Genomic DNA, 20,478 nt, shown 5'->3' on the forward strand with positions numbered 1-20,478 from the left:
TTGTGTTGTGCTCCTGCCTGTCCCTGTCCCTGTCCCCGTCCCTGTCCCCGTCCCTGTCCCCGTCCTCTGTTCCCTCCTCTGGTTCTGACTGGGATGACTGGAAATGACTCACGAAACAGCACAAGTACGAACTGGCGTCACGTTTTTCTAAATGTCTGATTTATCATCTTCTCCAGAACTGTTGTCAACTGATTGATCAGCTTCTGTAGAACTGTTGTCAACTGATTGATCAGCTTCTGTAGAACTTGTGTCCGGTTCTTTGATGACCTGAGCTGAGCCGACTTCTCTGTCTTCACCAGCTGAATGAATAAAGCTGCTCTTCGTTTTCAATCTCCGATGCTGAAAGAAACAGAAATATGATGCAACTCAGAATTCTCAAAAGAATCAAGTCAGTAGTTGTTCCTGTAAACTTGACTGAGTTCTGAGTTTAGAGTTCAAAGTTTTGTGCATCATAATCCAAAAATATACCACAGAACTAAAATCTTTGAGTATATCAGACCTGTATTCAGCAGCTTTACCTGTAATAGGAGAAAATGTCAGAGGCAGATGACTTTCACCATCTTCAGCTGTTTCATTGTCCCGTCCTGAAAGTTAAAATTCAGAATCCACCGAAATATTAATCATTTTTAAGACAAATTTCAGACTTTGCATTAATTCCAATATTCTGAACAAGAGGCAGAAATAAATATATTACAACTAAATGCAAATATGAATCTATAAAAGGAGAAAAAATATACTTGTTTATTTCAGTTGATGTGCAGTTTGTTTGTTTTTACTACTTTTTGAGTCTTTTATATTTTGTCTGAATCTTGAAATGTTAGCAAACAGCTGGAGGAAGATTATATCATGTGGAACAGAACAAACTAAGTATATCAATCAGCTCCTTCTAAAACCTTTCAAGTTGATCAGATTTGTGGAATAAAATAATAAAGACAGACTCCAAACCTGTTTGTTCAGTGGGAGATTCCAGATCAGATGCCTCCTCCTCAGCTGGATCTGGTTCATCTGAGACCACCTCAGTGACCAGTTCTGTACATTCATCACCTTCATCATCTTCATCACTTCCTTTCTGACCCTGACGAGGCCTCTTCTGTTGTGATTGAGGGCAGAAATCTGAACCAATGAAGAAACAAACCAATACACAGTTTACAATAAATACACTGGTTTATATATATGATGTCCTCTCATATGGAGGAGTTTAAATGTGCATAATAATAATAATAATAATAATTCCTGCAAATAAATTTGACTTTAACTGTAAGAATTAACAAGTAAACAGAAAAAGAGACAAAGGTTAAAAAGACTGAACCTCGGTGGTTTCTGTGGCTGTTGGCTGGAGTCTGTTGAGCACCAAATCCCTCAAAGTCGTCTCTGCGACGTCTGGCGCCACCTGAGTGAACAGTGTTAAACAGGAGAACATCAGCTCCACTGAGTCTGCTTGTGAGAAGAGGGAGCATTAATGTCTTACCCTGTTTTGGTGCCTCATCTTGTACCTGACTTTCACCTTCTGGAATAAAAACACATTTCAATCAGGTGAAACTACCTGCTGCTCCCAGTTACACCAAATATTTGTCTAAGACCACCAACACTTTCAGTTTATTACAATATTCTGAAACAGAAATAAATAGTTTTGATCAAAATGCTGATTAAATCTATTAAACTATGATTAATGTCAGTAGTTGTTCCTGTAAACATGACTGAGTTCTGAGTTTAGAGTTCAAAATGTTTGTGCATCATAATGCAAAAATATACCATAGAAATAAAATCTTTGAGTATATCAGACCTGTATTCAGCAGCTTTTAATAGGAGATTTCAGAGGCAGCTGACTTTCACCATCTTCAGCTGTTTCATTGTCCCGTCCTGAAAGTTAAAATTCAGAATCCACCGAAATATAATCATTTTTAAGACAAATTTCAGACTTTGCATTAATTCCAATATTCTGAACAAGAGGCAGAAATAAATATATTACATTAAATGCTGATTCAATCCATAAAACTGATTAATGGCGGTAGTTGTTGTTGTTGCTTTCATCTTTTGAATGTTATGTTTCTTCTGCTTATTGACAAATGAGTCAGTGAACGGCTGGAGGCCGATTACATGATGTGGACCAGAACAGATCAAATCATCACGATCAGCTGTTGTTGGCTCATTTTTCCAGCGAGGTCATCAGGCCTCATGTTCACTTTCCATTGATCTGACTGGTTAAGTAGCAGAGGAGAAAGAAGAGTGGGAGCTCTTTCTAAGTTCACCTGTGGAGCTTAAAGAGTTTTATAGACTCTAAAACTTCCCTTCACTCTTCACCAATACAGTAAATACCAATCAACAGCTTTTCAGCTTAGTGTTCAATTTCTTTGTGCATCATAATGTAAAAATAATCCACAGAAATAAAATCTTTGAGTATATCAGACCTGTATTCAGCAGCTTTACCTTTAATAGGAGGAGATGTCAGAGGCAGCTGACTTTCACCATCTTCAGCTGTTTCATTGTCCCGTCCTGAAAGTTAAAATTCAGAATCCACCGAAATATTAATCATTTATAAAACAAGTGTCAGTCTTGTATTTATTCCAATATTCTGAACAAGAGGCAGAAATAAATATATTACAACTAAATGCAAATATGAATCTATAAAAGGAGAAAAATATACTTGTTTATTTCAGTTGATGTGCAGTTGTTTGATTTTTACTACTTTCTGAGTCTTTTATATTTCTTCTGAATCTTGAAATGTTAGCAAATAGCTGGAGGAAGATTATATCATGTGGAACAGAACAAACTAAGTATATCAATCAGCTCCTTCTAAAACCTTTCAAGTTGATCAGATTTGTGGAATAAAATAATAAAGACAGACTCCAAACCTGTTTGTTCAGTGGGAGATTCCAGATCAGATGCCTCCTTCACAGCTGGATCTGGTTCATCTGAGACCACCTCAGTGTCCAGTTCTGTACCTTCATCACCTTCATCACCTTCATCACTTCCTTTCTGACCCTGACGAGGCCTCTTCTGTTGTGATTGAGGGCAGAAATCTGAACCAATGAAGAAACAAATCAATACACAGTTTACAATAAATACACTGGTTTATATATATGATGTCCTCTCATATGGAGGAGTCTCAACTTGCATAATTAATAATAATCATTCCTGCAAGTAAATTTGACTTTACTTTAACTGTAAGAATAAACAAGTAAACAGAAAAAGAGACAAGGGTTAAAAAGACTGAACCTCGGTGGTTTCTGTGGCTGTTGGCTGGAGTCTGTTGAGCACCAAATCGCTCAAACCCGTCTCTGAGACGTCTGAGCCAACCTGAGTGAACAGTGTTAAACAGGAGAACATCAGCTCCACTGAGTCTGCTTGTGAGAAGAGGGAGCATTAATGTCTTACCCCTTTTTTGGTGCCTCATCTTGTACCTGACTTTCACCTTCTGGAATAAAAACACATTTCAATCAGGTGAAACTACCTGCTGCTCCCAGTTACACCAAATATTTGTCTAAGACCACCAACACTTTCAGTTTATTACAATATTCTGAAACAGAAATAAATAGTTTTGATCAAAATGCTGATTAAATCCATAAAACTATGATTAATGTCAGTAGTTGTTCCTGTAAACATGACTAAGTTCTGAGTTTAGAGTTCAAAATGTTTGTGCATCATAATGTAAAAATAATCCACAGAACTAAAATCTTTGAGTATATCAGACCTGTATTCAGCAGCTTTACCTTTAATAGGAGAAGATGCCAGAGGCAGCTGAGTTTCACCATCTTCAGCTGTTTCATTGTCCCGTCCTGAAAGTTAAAATTCAGAATCCACCGAAATATTAATCATTTATAATACAAGTGTCAGTCTTTCATTTATTCCAATACCTTTATAATATCGTATGTAGATCACTACACCTGCCAGCACCAACACCAGCAGCAGCAGGACGACTGCAGGCAGGACAGCAGCCAACTACACAGGTGAACTTTCATCTGCACAGAAGACCAAAAGTCCACCCAAGGTTCAGCCTTTAAAGCTGTTTTTAGCAGAAACATTCAACTGGTAAAGGGGCAAAAGCTAAAATGGTAAGATGGAAGTGGTGCTAAGCCCATTTAAGCACACTCAAAAGTTAAGCTGGGTAAACTGGGAGTAAAGCAACATCAAATCCTACCAGAGTAACAATCCTTTGCAGTGAATTCAGCAGTTTCGTTGCTCAGGGGGTTGCTCACGCAGCAGCTGTACACTCGTTCATCATGCTGATTGTCCAGAAATATCCTCAACTGAGGGCCCGGCTGGGTGTTTCCATAGAAGAACCACTCGTACTCAATATCAGGCTGAGGTGCTGAGCACGTCAGCAGTCCAGATAGATCTGAGCTCTTGCTTGAGTTTGTCTCACAGGTGATTGTTGGTTTAGCAACTTTATCTTTAGGAAGACAGAAAGTAATGATGCACTTGTCACAGTGAGTGGTTTAAACTATTAAAATATAATTACTGAATACAAGGCCATCATAAACAGCCAGAGATCAGAGTCAGCAGTAACGGGCAGCAGTACGTTAGGATTTAACAGAATTATTTGAAACATATTCCACAAACTCTTGTGAAAATGATGAAACAAAAGTGAAAATCTGAACAAAGTGAAGTTCAGCTGCTTCACTCGGTCGTGTTCTACATAAAACTGCTACAAAATTAAACTGCTCAATTATACTTTACTGAGGTTCTATCAGAAGATAAATCAATAATTTTCTTTTCATATCTATTACAAATCTTTCACTTTGGTTCAGTAAAGTATCAGCAAAGAAATACTCACCAATAACCTGCAAAGTATAATAATAGAAATAGGATTTCTCTTGCGTGTATAATTCCAATTCATACAATCCGCTGTCTTCAGATCTGAGGTCGGTCAGATGCAGCTCTGCAGAGTGCCGGTCAAGAGTGGTTCTGTGTTTAAATGGGCCATACACATTTTTTTCTTTGCCATTGAACGTGACCACTTTGTTGTCACCATGCATCCACAGAATCTGATCAGGCTGCTGCTCCTGGATCTGTGGCTTTAATTTCACCTCCTGACCCTTGAGACCATATTTTATTGACTGTGCAGCAACTAGAAACAGAACAGAGGAGTGTTAAAATAAAAACAAGGGTTATGGTTGCTCAAGCACCTGAGTTTGGACAAATCCAGAATATTCATCTAGTTTTTATTCCATTTTCATTTGCTCTCATCAAATTGTTCAACCACTCAGGACCAGCCGTGGACAACATCACCCACAACCAGTGAGCCTGTTCTGATCCAATAAAACACAGTTCTGGACCAGTAATGTTGACGGACAGCAGCTAGCTTTCAAATGAACAATAGCAGGAAAAAAAGTTTGCTGTTAGAAACAACAGATGGAATCTCTAAAACAGCAACTGAAGGGTCACCGAGAAAATCTCATAGCTGCAGCATTAACCAATAAAAGCCGCCATATTGTCTCATAACTGTGGGTGTGTATGAGAGAGAAAGAGAAGAGGTTAGGAAGTCTCTTAATTCTTATCACAGAAATATTACTACACTCAAACCACAGCGATATGATAAAATGGAACTTTTACAACTGAAAAAAAATATGAATGAATCAAATGATTGGTTATTTTCCGAGAGCTCAAACGAGGCATGAATCAGCACAACAATCACCTCCAGAAAGACTCACCGAGGCAGAAGATCACATTCAGGAAAAAAGCCTGGAAAACCCGAGGAGCCATTCCAGGAGCACACAATAGCGCAGGTGAGAGTAAATTTAATATTCAGTATTTACTTCGTATTAAAGTGAAAGTATCCGCCACCTGCCATCATCCATGTTCGGAGCCCTTCGTATTCCCCTCTCCCGGGCCTCCTATGACAGCACAGACTTTGCCCCAGACTTTGCCCTGGTGTGTATTCCCTGACTGGGCGGGGCTACTACCTGGCCACGCCCACCAGACCCTGCACACCTGCAGCTCATTCATGGGCCATTAGCCACCTGCCTCCTGCTCAAAAAGAAGGAACAAAATGGAGGAAGTGATGAGGGGGAAATGATTTTATTTACAGCTAAAAAGTTGTAGGCAAAATCATCTTAAATTAATAACTTTGCTATCCTGCAATATAAAAATGAACACTGCCAATGAGTGATTCTATATTCACGTGATTAAAAAAATATGCTCATTGTGTTATTTTGATTTTCCTTACTTATTTCTGTTGAATCATCGATGAAGGTTCAATATAACAGTTAGGCTGTCTTTAAAAGAAAAATGATCAAATTAATTAATCTGATCATTTTTCTTTTAATAAAAACAATTCCCACAGACCCGAACACCACACAAGGGTTAAAGCCTATTTTTGTTTTTCGTGCTGTCGAAAGGCAGATTGGTCCGATCAATAAATCGATTAAAGCTGTTGATCAATCACTGCGTCTGATTGCTAACAAGAGTTTGATGGGAGACCCGAACATCTTTAGTCTTTCAAAATATATGGGTAAAATAAAAGTTAAGATTCCGGATTTATTTAAATTAACAAAAGCTATATAAAATCTACTGCTCCATAGTCTTGTGAATTCCTCTTTATGTATCTCAACTATCCATTGGTGGGTCTATGAATTTGGAAGCCGATTTTACATGATATTCTGTACATCCACATGGATTCAAGAACAAATGTGAGTGCAGATTTCATGTTGTGTAAACGTCTTTTTGGATATCTTCGTGACTTCCCCAAAACAAGATCACACTTTTTGCTGCGTAGTGGTTTTTTGTTTTATGCTTGTTTTTTTTATTTAATTGCACATTATAAATATTAAGTGGACAAAAGACAGTCTTACCGTGTAGAAATGAAGATAAATTCAGTATTTAAAGTCTCTGTTCTCAGCGAGGGGGGATCCCTCATCCGCGGCTCTGCTTCAGTTTCTTTTCCTTAAAATGTCTTTCCTGTTTCTCTGTCTCAGTTTAGCATTGCCGCATATACATTTCATTTCAAATTCAATTAAAAAGTTAAGATTAGATGACAGGAAGACACGCGCAACAACAAGTGTGAATAAACACCAGGTGCTGCAGGGCTTTGGTTCCTCATTGAAAGTTACACGTACCGTTCAAGTATTTATTTTTAGGTTTAAATATGCATATTTATTTACCATCTGCAGGGTAAGGAGTAAGTATAGTGATCAATTTCTAATATTTTAAATCAGTAAACCATCCTCCACCGCTGTCAAGTCTCTGAGGCAGCCGTTATCTTGTGTATGTGAGTGTATGACTTCATTAGTGTCACGCTGCCGTGGTGCGACACCCCCATGGGTAGAATACACTCTTCAGTGAGTACAGCTTGGTCAACATCCCAGCACATCACTGTGGAGATGACTTGGTTCTTGTTGTCCCGCCCCCCCGTGATGAAGAGTTTGTTATTACAGGCAGCGATGGCGCAGCTCGCCCTCTCGCCAAGGCGTGTGATGAGCGACCAGGAGTCGGACAGAGGCGAATAGCAGTACATGGCATGCATGGCACCACCTGGGAGGAGAGCCAGGATTCAACAGCGACCATGTTAAGACTTAGAACGATCAAATTAAGACTGATTAGCGGGATGAGAGCCTCCTACCAACTACATAAATGCAGCCGTTGAACGCGACTGCATTGGTGCATTTGGTTTCCACTGGAATGGGCGCCCGCATTTCCCAGAAGTCTCTTCCTGGCTCCCAACGCTGGACCTGATCTGTGGCCAGTTTTCCATTTGGACCACCACCGATCACGTAGATCCATCTGTCAAAGGAGGCAGCAGCAAAGGAGCTGACGCCTACAGCAAGAGGCGTCACCTGCAGGTACAGGAAGAGGCTTTATTTCATAGCCATACTCACTCAGCCCTCATGCACCTCCCCCTTTTTTGTCGGCAATGAGGCAATTAACATATAAATTATAGTAATTATAAAAATGGCAACTGTTGTAACAGAGATTATATTTATATTAACACTGCTGATTTCTGTCCACCTGTGTCCAGCAGTTGTGGAAGGGATCGTAGGCCTCCACGCTGGCGAGCCTCTGAACACCATCAAATCCGCCCAGTGCGTACACCTTCCCATCGTGAGCGGCCATCTTGTGTCTCCAGCGCCCAGTTTTCAGAGCCTCCACCTGGATCCATTTATCCAGGGCACCGTTATACTTCCAGACTTCGTGCTGTGTGTCTTTACCTCCTGAAACAACAGGAATAAGAGAGAAAACGTCTCAGCTTTCACCATAAGAAACAGAAAAGGTCTAAAAAGGAAGGATTCACGATGAAAGTTGGCATGAAAAGAAAAGAAAAAGGTCATTATTGCGTCCCCAGTGTCCAAATATGTCGTAATACCATGTGAGTGAACAGAACGTTTGCTTCTTTACGCTGGCTGGGACCGTGACCATGACGTGTCAGGGTTAATACGAGAATATAAAAGATGAAACTGAGGCCATTTCTCCTACCAGATATGTAAACTTCATTGCAGAAAGTGACACATGCAAATTCCACCCATTTCCGGTTTTGGGATTGGTCCTCCATCTCTGTGATCGGCAGCCTCGCCACGTCCAGCCTGCTGCGCCGGAGCGGGTCCAAGCAGGTGACGGTGGAGACGAAGTGTTCGTCCTTGGCGCAGCCTCCGATGATCAGAAACACCTCTGACATAAAATGTTGCACGCGCGGTTTGGTGCGCTCCGAGACCACCTGGGGAAAAAATCGCACCAATTTCGATGAGTTGGAGGGCTTTTCTCAAACCCAAGGATGGTTTTTAGTTACTTTCACACCAGTTATTCAGCCTGGACTTAGTTTCATAACCAAGATTTTCATGAAATTGTGAGTGAAGACAGTAGTAGTCGGTTCCACTCATGGTTTTATCTAATGTTTTATCTGACCATATAATTAGTTAAAGCCTGTGTGTGTACTGACCCCCCTCCCTGTGAGGTGATAGCGGCGGACCTCTTGCATCAAAGGAAAAACCTCAGTGCAGCTGCGAATCAGTTCATCTGCCTCCACTTTTTCCACGAAATACGCAGGTTCCAGGAGTGGCAGGCGCACGTGTGAAAGCAACCTGGCCAGTAGAGGGCAGCGCTCATCCTGCCGGGCCCTCACCCAGCGCGTCACGGCCTCAAACACACACTCCTCACAGTTAGCATCAAGGTCGTCCCTCTGCAGGACGCTCTCCAGTGAGTCCGCCGGCAGCTCCAGGAAGTCCCGCTGCTGAACCACCTGCGAGAACTTGGAGACGATGTAGTCCTGGGCGCCGGTCTTCAGGCTGGTCAGGACGTGGCTGTCAGCAAGGTTCAGGATCCCGATGCAGCTTTCAAGATGGAGGGACTTGCTGAGGAATCCGGCGCATGCATCGACCACACGCAAGAACTGCAGGAGACAAGATCAGACCAGGAAAGATCACTCTGAAGAAATCTGATCATCTAAATGTTTGAACCTATAAACCCACTAAAGAAGGTTTAAAGATGTTCTTTGTTTGAATTATGAATTAAATCAATACAAACATCTGCGCTGGTGCACAGCTGTGCAGTATGGAAAACTGACAGAATGTAAACAACTGCCTACTTTCACTTCCACTTTCCGCAGCCTGACAACATCAAGTAGAAGCTTTTCATTGTAGTTCCACACAACAGGAACTTTAGGATGCAGCTCGTAACATTTGTGATGAACTATATCAACAGCTTTAGAATATTCAAAGGTCAAACGTGGCGGCTCATTGTGCGTTTAAAGGCCTTCAAGGCTCCTGTTCTTATTTTTAGTGAATAAAAACACAAAGTAAATATTTGAAGTCAGTGTCGGGGAGAAAAGTCTCATCTTAAAGACCAGTTTATGCAAAAAAGTGCCCATCCCTGTCCCTCTCCCTGTCCCTGTCCCTGTCCCTGTCCCTGTCCCGGTAAATTGCCTTCTCTTCTGTTTTAACAAGTCTCTGCCGGTTCCCTGCCTGTCATCGCCTGCCTGAGTTTTCCATGTTCTTCTCTGTGGATCATCACACTGTGGAATAACTTCCTGGATTACTTGAATGCTGCATCTCGTTGTGAACCTGAGCTGATTTCTAAAAAAATAAGATCTCCTGCTGGGTTCCTCCATTATTGCATCTTGGTGCCGTTTCTACCTGCAACACTCGGATCATCTTATCTGCATTTGTTGTTCTGATGATGCATTCATTCACATTCTAGACTTGTTCTTTGTCGTCATGATCGCTTGTAATTTAGTTTTATTCTTCTTCTCCTGAAGAAACTGTTGGTCTGGTTCCCTCCTCTGGTTCTGACTGGGATGACTGGAAATGACTCACGAAACACCACAAGTATAAAATGACATCAAGTTTCTCTGAATGTCTGATTTATCAGCTTCTGTAGAACTTTTGTCAACTGATTGATCAGCTTCTGTAGAACTTGTGTCCGGTTCTTTGATGACCTGAGCTGAGCCGACTTCTCTGTCTTCACCAGCTGAATGAATAAACTGCACTTTGTTTTCATTCTCCGATGCTGAAAGAAACAGAAATATGATGCAACTCAGAATTCTCAAAAGAATCAAGTCAGTAGTTGTTCCTGTAAACATGACTGAGTTCTGAGTTTAGAGTTCAAAGTTTTGTGCATCATAATGCAAAAATATACCATAGAAATAAAATCTTTGAGTATATCAGACCTGTATTCAGCAGCTTTTAATAGGAGAAGATGTCAGAGAATCAGAATCAGAAGCAGGTTTATTGCCATTGTTCATGTAATACACAGTATTACACAAACTAGGAATGTGTCATGGTGTGACGCTGCGACAATCAACATAAAGAAGACCACACTAGAATAAGTTAAATAAAATAAAATAAGACATATATACATTATATACATAAATAGTAGGTGGTAAGCGGTATGTGGTAAGAAATAGTGCAGGTCAAAGCAGGAGTAATGTATCGCTCGTGAGTCCGACTGGCTGCTGTACATGGTGCTTAAGTGATAAGTCACTTGGTGTTCAGCAGCCTGATGGCAGAGGGGAAGAAGCTGTTCGTGTAGCGGGAGGTTTTGGTCCGAATGGACCGTAGTCTCCTGCCTGAGGGGAGGGGGGAAAACAGTCCGTGACCAGGGTGGGAAGGGTCGGCCGTGATCCGACCTGCACGCCTCCGGGTCCTGGAGATATACAGGTCCTGGATGGATGGAAGCCTGCAGCCGATCACCTTCTCGGCAGCGCACACGACGCGCTGCAGCCTCAGTCTGTCCCTGGCAGTGGCACCAGCAAACCACACGGTGATGGAGGAGGTGAGGATGGAGGAGGTGAGGATGGACTCCATGATGGCCGTATAAAACTGCGCCAACATCCTGGGAGGCAGTTTGAGCTCCTCAGCTGCCGTAAGAAGAACATCCTTTGCTGGGCCTTCTTGATGAGGGAGCTGATGTTCGGCTCCCACTTAAGGTCCCGGGTGATGGTGGTGCCCAGGAAGCGGAAGGAGTCCGTGATGGTGACGGGGGAGTCCATAAGGGCAAGGGGGGGCAAAGGGGCTGTGATTTTCCTGAAGTCCACAATCATCTCAGAGGCATCTCACATTCACCCTCTGTTTGATTGTCCAGTCCTGAAAGTTAAAATTCACAATCCACTGCAATATTAATCATTTATAATACAAGTGTCAGTCCTACATTTATTCCAATACCTTTATAATATCGTCTGTAGATCACTACACCTGCCAGCACCAGCAGCAGGACGACTGCAGACAGGACAGCAGCCAAAACTACAGGTGAACTTTCACCTGCACAGAAGACCAAAAGTCCACCCAAGGTTCAGCCTTTAAAGCTGTTTTTAGCTGAAACATTCAACTGGTAAAGGGGCAAAAGCTAAAATGGTAAGATGGAAGTGGTGCTAAGCCCATTTAAGCGCACTCAAAAGTTAAGCTGGGTAAACTGGGAGTAAAGCAACATCAAATCCTACCAGAGTAACAATCCTTTGCAGTGAATTCAGCAGTTTCGTTGCTCAGGGGGTTGCTCACGCAGCAGCTGTACACTCGTTCATCATGCTTATTGTCCAGAAATATCCTCAACTGAGGGCCCGGCTGGGTGTTTCCATAGAAGAACCACTCGTACTCAATATCAGGCTGAGGTGCTGAGCACGTCAGCAGTCCAGATAGATTTGAGCTCTTGCTTGAGTTTGTCTCACAGGTGATTGTTGGTTTAGCAACTTTATCTTTAGGAAGACAGAAAGTTATGATGCATTTGTCACAGTGAGTGGTTTAAACTATTAAAATATAATTACTGAATACAAGGCCATCATAAACAGCCAGAGATCAGAGTCAGCAGTAGTAACGGGCAGCAGTACGTTAGGATTTAACGGAATTATTTGAAACATTTTCCACAAACTCTTGTGAAAATGATGAAACAAAAGTGAAAATCTGAACAAAGTGAAGTTCAGCTGCTTCACTCGGTCGTGTTCTAAATAAAACTGCTACAAAATTAAACTGCTCAATTATACTTTACTGAGGTTCTATCAGAAGATAAATCAGTTGATTTTCTTTTAATATCTATTACAAATCTTTCACTTTGGTTCAGTAAAGTATCGGCAAAGAAATACTCACCAATAACCTGCAAAGTATAATAATAGAAATAGGATTTGTTTTGCATGTATAATTGCAATTCATACAATCCGCTGTCTTCAGATCTGAGGTCGGTCAGATGCAGCTCTGCAGAGTGCCAGTCAAGAGTGGTTCTGTGTTTAAATGGGCCATACACATCTTCTTCTTTGCCATTGAACTCAACCACTTTGTTGTCATCATGCATCCACAGAATCTGATCAGGCTGCTGCTCCTGGATCTGTGGCTTTAATTTCACCTCCTGACCCTTGAGACCATATTTTATTGACTGTGCAGCAACTAGAAACAGAACAGAGGAGCGTTAAAATAAAAACAAGGGTTATGGTTGCTCAAGCACCTGAGTTTGGACAAATCCAGAATATTCATCTAGTTTTTATTCCATTTTCATTTCCTCTCATCAAATTGTTCAACCACTCTGGACCAGCCGTGGACAACATCACCCACAATCAGTGAGCCTGTTCTGATCCAATAAAACACAGTTCTGGACCAGTAATGTTGACGGACAGCAGCTAGCTTTCAAATGAACAATAGCAGGAAAAAAAGTTTGCTGTCAGAAACAACAGATGAAATCTCTAAAACAGCAACTGAAGGGTCACCGAGAAAATCACATAGCTGCAGCATTAACCAATAAAAGCCGCCATATTGTCTCATAACTGTGTGTGGGTGTGTATGAGAGAGAGAAAGAAAAGAGGTTAGGAAGTCTCTGAATTCTTATCACAGAAATATTACTACACTCAAACCACAGCAATATGATAAAATGGAACTTTTACAACTAAAATAGTTTAAGAAAATATGAATGAATCAAATGATTGGTTATTTTCCAAGAGCTCAAACGAGGCATGAATCAGCACAACAATCACCTCCAGAAAGACTCACCGAGGCAGAAGATCACATTCAGGAAAAAAGCCTGGAAAACCCGAGGAGCCATTCCAGGAGCACACAATAGCGCAGGTGAGAGTAAATTTAATATTCAGTATTTACTTCGTATTAAAGCGAAAGTATCCGCCACCTGCCATCATCCATGTTCGGAGCCCTTCGTATTCCCCTCTCCCCGGGCCTCCTATGACAGCACAGACTTTGCCCTGGTGTGTCTTCCCTGACCGGGCGGGGCTACTACCTGGCCACGCCCACCAGACCCTGCACACCTGCAGCTCATTCATGGGCCATTAGCCACCTGCCTCCTGCTCAAAAAGAAGGAACAAAATGGAGGAAGGGATGAGGGGGAAATGATTTTATTTACAGCTAAAAAGTTGTAGGCAAAATCAACTTAATGCCAATGAGTGATTCTATATTCACGTGATTAAAAAAATATGCTCATTGTGTTATTTTGATTTTCTTTACTTATTTCTGTTGAATCATCGATGAAGGTTCAATATAATAGTTAGGCTGTCTTTAAAAGAAAATGATAAAATTAATTAATTTTATCATTTTTCTTTTAATAAAAAGTGAAGACAATTCCCACAGACCCGAACACCACACAAGGGTTAATAAAGCCTATTTTTGTTTTTCGCGCTGTCGACAGGCAGATTGGTCAGATCAATAAATCGATTAAAGCTGTTGATCAATCACTGCGTCTGATTGCTGACAAGAGTTTGATGGGAGACCCGAACATCTTTAGTCTTTCAAAATATATGGGTAAAATAAAAGTTAAGATTCCGGATTTATTTAAATTAACAAAAGCTATATAAAATCTACTGCTCCATAGTCTTGTGAATTCCTCTTTATGTATCTCAACTATCCATTGGTGGGTCTATAAATTTGGAAGCCGATTTTACATGATATTCTGTACATCCACATGGATTCAAGAACAAATGTGAGTGCAGATTTCATGCTGTGTAAACGTCTTTTTGGATATCTTCGTGACTTCCCCAAAACAAGATCACACTTTTTGCTGCGTAGTGTTTTTTTGTTTTATGCTGGTTTTTGTTTTTTAAATTGCACATTATAAATATTAAGTGGACATATGACAGTCTTACCGTGTAGAAATGAAGATAAATTCAGTATTTAAAGTCCCTGTTCTCAGCGAGGGGGGATCCCTCATCCGCGGCTCTGCTTCAGTTTCTTTTCCTTAAAATGTCTTTCCTGTTTCTCTGTCTCAGTTTAGCATTGCCGCATATACATTTCATTTCAAATTCAATTAAAAAGTTAAGATTAGATGACAGGAAGACACGCGCAACAACAAGTGTGAATAAACACCAGGTGCTGCAGGGCTTTGGTTCCTCATTGAAAGTTACACGTACCGTTCAAGTATTTATTTTTAGGTTAAATATGCATATTTATTACCATCTGCAGGGTAAGGAGTAAGTATAGTGATCAATTTCTAATATTTTAAATCAGTAACTACCATCCTCCACCGCTGTCAAGTCTCTGAGGCAGCCGTTATCTTGTGTATGTGAGTGTATGACTTCATTAGTGTCACGCTGCCGTGGTGCGACACCCCCATGGGTAGAAATACTCTTCAGTGAGTACAGCTTGGTCAACATCCAGCACATCACTGTGGAGATGACTTGGTTCTTGTTGTCCCGCCCCCCCGTGATGAAGAGTTTGTTATTACAGGCAGCGATGGCGCAGCTCGCCCTCTCGCCAAGGCGTGTGATGAGCGACCAGGAGTCGGACAGAGGCGAATAGCAGTACATGGCATGCATGGCACCACCTGGGAGGAGAGCCAGGATTCAACAGCGACCATTTTAAGACTTGTAACGATCAAATTAAGACTGATTAGCGGGATGAGAGCCTCCTACCAACTACATAAATGCAGCCGTTGAACGCGACTGCATTGGTGCATTTGGTTTCCACTGGAATGGGCGCCCGCATTTCCCAGAAGTCTCTTCCTGGCTCCCAACGCTGGACCTGATCTGTGGCCAGTTTTCCATTTGGACCACCACCGATCACGTAGATCCATCTGTCAAAGGAGAGGCAGCAGCAAAGGAGCTGACGCCTACAGCAAGAGGCGTCACCTGCAGGTACAGGAAGAGGCTTTATTTCATAGCCATACTCACTCAGCCCTCATGCACCTCCCCCCTTTTTTGTCGGCAATGAGGCAATTAATATAAATTATAGTAATTATAAAAATGGCAACTGTTGTAACAGAGATTATATTTATATTAACACTGCTGATTTCTGTCCACCTGTGTCCAGCAGTTGTGGAAGGGATCGTAGGCCTCCACGCTGGCGAGCCTCTGAACACCATCAAATCCGCCCAGTGCGTACACCTTCCCATCGTGAGCGGCCATCTTGTGTCTCCAGCGCCCAGTTTTCAGAGCCTCAACCTGGATCCATTTATCCAGGGCACCGTTATACTTCCAGACTTCGTGCTGCGTGTCTTTACCTCCTGAAACAACAGGAATAAGAGAGAAAACGTCTCAGCTTTCACCATAAGAAACAGAAAAGGTCTAAAAAGGAAGGATTCACGATGAAAGTTGGCATTATAAGAAAAGAAAAAGGTCATTATTGCGTCTCCAGTGTCCAAATATGTCGTAATACCATGTGAGTGAACAGAACGTTTGCTTCTTTACGCTGGCTGGGACCATGACCATGACGTGTCAGGGTTAATACGAGAATATAAAAGATGAAACTGAGGCCATTTCTCCTACCAGATATGTAAACTTCATTGCAGAAAGTGACACATGCAAATTCCACCCATTTCCGGTTTTGGGATTGGTCGTCCATCTCTGTGATCGGCAGCCTCGCCACGTCCAGCCTGCTGCGCCGGAGCGGGTCCAAGCAGGTGACGGTGGAGACGAAGTGTTCGTCCTTGGCGCAGCCTCCGATGATCAGAAACACCTCTGACATAAAATGTTGCACGCGCGGTTTGGTGCGCTCCGAGACCACCTGGGGAAAAAATCGCACCAATTTCGATGAGTTGGAAGGTTTTCTCAAACCCAGGAGGTTTTTTAGTTACTTTCACACCAGTTATTCAGCCTGGACTTAGTTTCATAACCAAGATTTTCATGAAATTTGGTTGGAGTGAAGACAGTAGTAGTCGGTTCCACTCATGGTTTTATCTGACCATATAATTAGTTAAAGCCTGTGTGTGTACTGACCCCCCTCCCTGTGAGGTGATAGCGGCGGACCTCTTGCATCAAAGGAAAAACCTCAGTGCAGCTGCGAATCAGTTCATCTGCCTCCACTTTTTCCACGAAATACGCAGGTTCCAGGAGTGGCAGGCGCACGTGTGAAAGCAACCTGGCCAGTAGAGGGCAGCGCTCATCCTGCCGGGCCCTCACCCAGCGCGTCACGGCCTCAAACACACACTCCTCACAGTTAGCATCAAGGTCGTCCCTCTGCAGGACGCTCTCCAGTGAGTCCGCCGGCAGCTCCAGGAAGTCCCGCTGCTGAACCACCTGCGAGAACTTGGAGACGATGTAGTCCTGGGCGCCGGTCTTCAGGCTGGTCAGGACGTGGCTGTCAGCAAGGTTCAGGATCCCGATGCAGCTTTCAAGATGGAGGGACCTGCTGAGGAATCCGGCGCATGCATCGACCACACGCAAGAACTGCAGGAGACAAGATCAGACCAGGAAAGATCACTCTGAAGAAATCTGATCATCTAAATGTTTGAACCTATAAACCCACTAAAGAAGGTTTAAAGATGTTCTTTGTTTGAATTATGAATTAAATCAATTCAAACATCTGCGCTGCTGCACAGCTGTGCAGTATGGGAAACTGACAGAATGTAAACAACTGCCTACTTTCACTTCCACTTTCCGCAGCCCGACAACATCAAGTAGAAGCTTTTCATTGTAGTTCCACACAACAGGAACTTTAGGATGCAGCTCGTAACATTTGTGATGAACTATATCAACAGCTTTAGAATATTCAAAGGTCAAACGTGGCGGCTCATTGTGCGTTTAAAGGCCTTCAAGGCTCCTGTTCTTATTTTTAGTGAATAAAAACACAAAGTAAATATTTGAAGTCAGTGTCGGGGAGAAAAGTCTCATCTTAAAGACCAGTTTATGCAAAAAAGTGCCCATCCCTGTCTCTCCCTATCCCCGTCCCTGTCCCTGTCCTTGTCCCTCTCCCTGTCCCCGTCACTTAGTTAAAAACAAGTTTTTCTAAAATTTTACTTAAAAATGGTAGGTTGGATACAGGCCGATAGTTATTTAAAACGCTGTGGTCTAGATTGCTCTTCTTCAGAAGGGGCTTCACCACCCCGTTTTAAAGGAGGTGGGGAAGACACCCGTCTGAAGAGAGCAATTCACCATATATAGAAGATGCTCCTCAAAGAATCCATAAAATGTTTTGAAAAACGGTGTGGGAATTGGATCTAAAAGGCAGGTTGTGGGCCTTACTGGGGAGAAAACTCGACCAAGTGTCCTCGCATCAACCAGGACAAAACTCTCCAGTGTCTCCTCAGGTGAAAGCAATGATCCAGGAGTGTTGTTGATTAAAATTTGCTGTGATAAAAGACTGGATCTAATATCATCGATTTTACTCCTGAAGTGGTCTGCAAAGGCCTCGCAGAGGGTGTCAGTTGTTGTTGTGGGACACCTGTTAAAATTACCGTTGGTTAAAAGCTCAATTGTGTGGAATAGAAATTTGGGGTTGTTTTTATTGTCAGAGATTAGTTTTTTGAAATGAGAGGTTCTTGCCTGCTTGATTGTGTTATTGTAGGTTTTGAGGTGTTGATAAAATATTTCTTTATGAATGGTCAGCTTGGATTTCCTCCACCTCCTCTCAGCACTCCTGCAGGATCTTTTCAGTTTTCTAATTTCTTCATTTCTCCACGGTAGTGCACGTTTTGTTCTTACAGTTTTTGTGACAAGTGGAGCCACAGAGTCCAGCGTTGACTTTAATTTATTGTTAAAAGTGTCAACAATAAAATCACACGGTGCTGGTAAAATTTCTGCAGGAGTGCTCTGTAAAATCTGGATAAAATTTGCAGCCACTTCAGGAGTCAGGTAGCATCTCCTCACCGTTCTCACAGGGGCCCCCCGCTGGTTAAAACTGGTGATGTTAAAAAACACACAAAAGTGGTCCGACACTGCCAGATCCCCAACAGAGGACCCACCCACGGACAGGCCATAGGTTATGACCAGGTCCAGGGTGCGCCCTCTGTTGTGGGTCGGCTGCGTGACATGTTGTTTAAAATCCAAACTGTGAAGGAGGTTTAAGAATTCTCTGGACACTGGGTCCGAGGCGTTGTTGAGGTGTAGATTAAAATCACCAGTTATTAAAATCCTGTTGTATTTAGCATAAATGATTGATAAAAATTCTGAGAATTGGCTGATAAAAGAGGTGGAGTATTGGGGTGGTCTATAAACTGTTATGCTTAAAATAGGAGGGCTGCTAAAAACAAACACATGATGCTCAAATGATGGAAACGTATTAAAAGAGACCTCGCGTGAAGACATTTGGGTCCTTGTTATTGAGGCGGTTCCACCTCCTTTCCTGCCCCCCCTTGTAGAAAATAAAAAGTTAAAATCTGGGGGGCAAGCCTCTGTGAGAACAGCAGGTGCATCAGTGCCAAGCCATGTCTCAGTAAGGAGAATACCATCGAGGTTTCTGTCTAAAATTAAGTCGTTTATTATAAAAGATTTATTTAAAAGAGAGCACACGTTCAGCACGGCCATCTTTATGTCCGCGCCGGACGTGCGCTCATCCTGTCTTTTTATGGGAACAATAAAAGCACCGTCACGTCTGGGAACAGTCCTGGGTTTCTGTCCGTATGAAATGATGGGGTCAATGGAGTGAATGATCTGTGATGTTGATGGCAGACATGGGAGTAGTGGTGAGGGGGGCATGTATGGTGGGGCGTGGGGGGGGGGTGTGAGCGTATATGTGAGTGCGAGTGGGGGGCAGAGTGTTGGTGTGCATGTGTTTTAACCAATAGTCAGGAAGTGGATGTTGTGCAGGAACGGACAGTCAAGTCAATGTTCAAAGATAGAAGCCGGGACCCCTCATGGTTTGGGTGAAGGCCGTCCCGTTTAAAAAGATGGGGTCTATTTAAAAAGGCAGCAAAATTGTCGACGATGGGGATACTGTTGCCCAAGCAGTACCCCTTCAGCCACAGGTGCAGCTGGTGAAGGCGGCTGGTGACGACGTCACCGACCGTAGCGAGGTGGGGGGCGGGAGCGGGCCGGAGATAATTAGCCGCTTCCCCGTGTCCAGCAGACGGTCCACCAGGGAGAGATGAAGTCTGCTTCAGAACCTCCGACTGCTGAAATTTGAGGTCATTGATGCCGGCTTCCAGAACCAGCGTGGAGGCCGAGGGGTGCTGTGCACTCAGCTGCAGGGCCGAGGATGTAACCTCCGCAACACGGGCACCGGGGTGACAGAAGGTCTGGAGGTGCGGCGGCGGTGGTCGGCGGTGGCGGCGAGGAGCCTGGGGATGGTGGCGCCGGGTCGTGGGCTGCTCCTGACCAGGATGGTAGCGGAGGGCCAGGTCGAGCGAGCTGACTCTGGTTCCTCGTCTGGTGAGAGCCAGCTGGACGGACAGGACCAGGAGGCGAGCGAGCTGGAACAAGCGCCCACGGGAGGGAAGTCCTGCAGGCTTAGGATATCGTACCTGTTATCCAGTGGCAGATACGGGGGCGGGGGAGGGGGAGATGGACGGGCCCTAGCGCCCCTGGCCACCACCGACCAGGGTTCCCTTGGTTTGAGCGGTGTTGAGCTCACGAGGGCTCCTGCTCCGTCCCTGGCGATGAAACCCTGCGACTCCGTGGGGCGGAGGAGGAGGAGGTGGAATGAGCCGCTCCTTTGGGCATGGCTCCCTGGCGGTGCCGGCAGGACTCCGCCGGTGCTGTAGCTGGAATTTCAGCGTTGATGGACCTGGTCCATGACAGGGTGGTGTCATTCGTGGCCGTCGTGCTCCGGTCACCAGCGCCGGATGCCTTCAGGAGGGCGATTTGTTTCGCCTGGGACATAGCAACAGTGGAGAGGTCCAGCAGGTCGACCCGCAGACCCTGTCCCTCGGACCTCAAACGGGCGATATGTTTCTCCTGGGTCGAGGCGACAGCAGATG

General features: G+C 43.5%; 2 protein-coding genes and 1 long non-coding RNA gene across 24 annotated transcripts in view; all 3 read right to left on the reverse strand.

The window, feature by feature from the left end:
- The window catches only part of LOC130537971 (nipped-B-like protein), a 68,974-nt gene that overhangs the window by 10,772 nt on the left and 37,724 nt on the right, over window positions 1–20,478 (reverse strand). For 7 of the 22 annotated variants that reach the window (XM_057055213.1, XM_057055163.1, XM_057055187.1 and 4 more), the window contains 6 exons: window positions 2,853–3,020; window positions 2,428–2,493; window positions 1,469–1,507; window positions 1,310–1,390; window positions 946–1,113; window positions 519–584 (listed from right to left, as the gene is read on the reverse strand). In XM_057055213.1, coding sequence (XP_056911193.1) covers window positions 519–584; window positions 946–1,113; window positions 1,310–1,390; window positions 1,469–1,507; window positions 2,428–2,493; window positions 2,853–3,020 — 588 coding nt within the window. Of the gene's footprint in view, window positions 1–518; window positions 585–945; window positions 1,114–1,309; window positions 1,391–1,468; window positions 1,508–2,427; window positions 2,494–2,852; window positions 3,021–3,216; window positions 3,298–3,854; window positions 3,901–11,588; window positions 11,685–11,863; window positions 12,116–12,503; window positions 12,798–13,394; window positions 13,700–13,859; window positions 14,800–14,862; window positions 14,986–20,478 lie in introns of those variants that run through there. The other 15 variants (XM_057055300.1, XM_057055292.1, XM_057055306.1 and 12 more) reach the window with 12 other exon arrangements.
- Window positions 7,053–9,334, reverse strand: LOC130538100 (kelch-like protein 6; the record flags this gene model as incomplete). Its single annotated transcript, XM_057055360.1, has 5 exons — window positions 7,053–7,470; window positions 7,559–7,772; window positions 7,945–8,147; window positions 8,410–8,647; window positions 8,870–9,334. Coding segments are annotated over 5 exons (1,416 nt in total), but the record flags the coding sequence as incomplete, so codon positions are not given.
- On the reverse strand, window positions 9,931–11,225 carry LOC130538116 (uncharacterized). Its single transcript, XR_008953769.1, has 2 exons — window positions 10,595–11,225; window positions 9,931–10,434 (listed from the first exon to the last, which is right to left on the reverse strand). It is a non-coding gene; the product is annotated as an uncharacterized LOC130538116 (long non-coding RNA).

Source organism: Takifugu flavidus, chromosome 1, assembly GCF_003711565.1.
Source record: "Takifugu flavidus isolate HTHZ2018 chromosome 1, ASM371156v2, whole genome shotgun sequence".
Taxonomy (NCBI): Eukaryota; Metazoa; Chordata; class Actinopteri; order Tetraodontiformes; family Tetraodontidae; genus Takifugu; species Takifugu flavidus.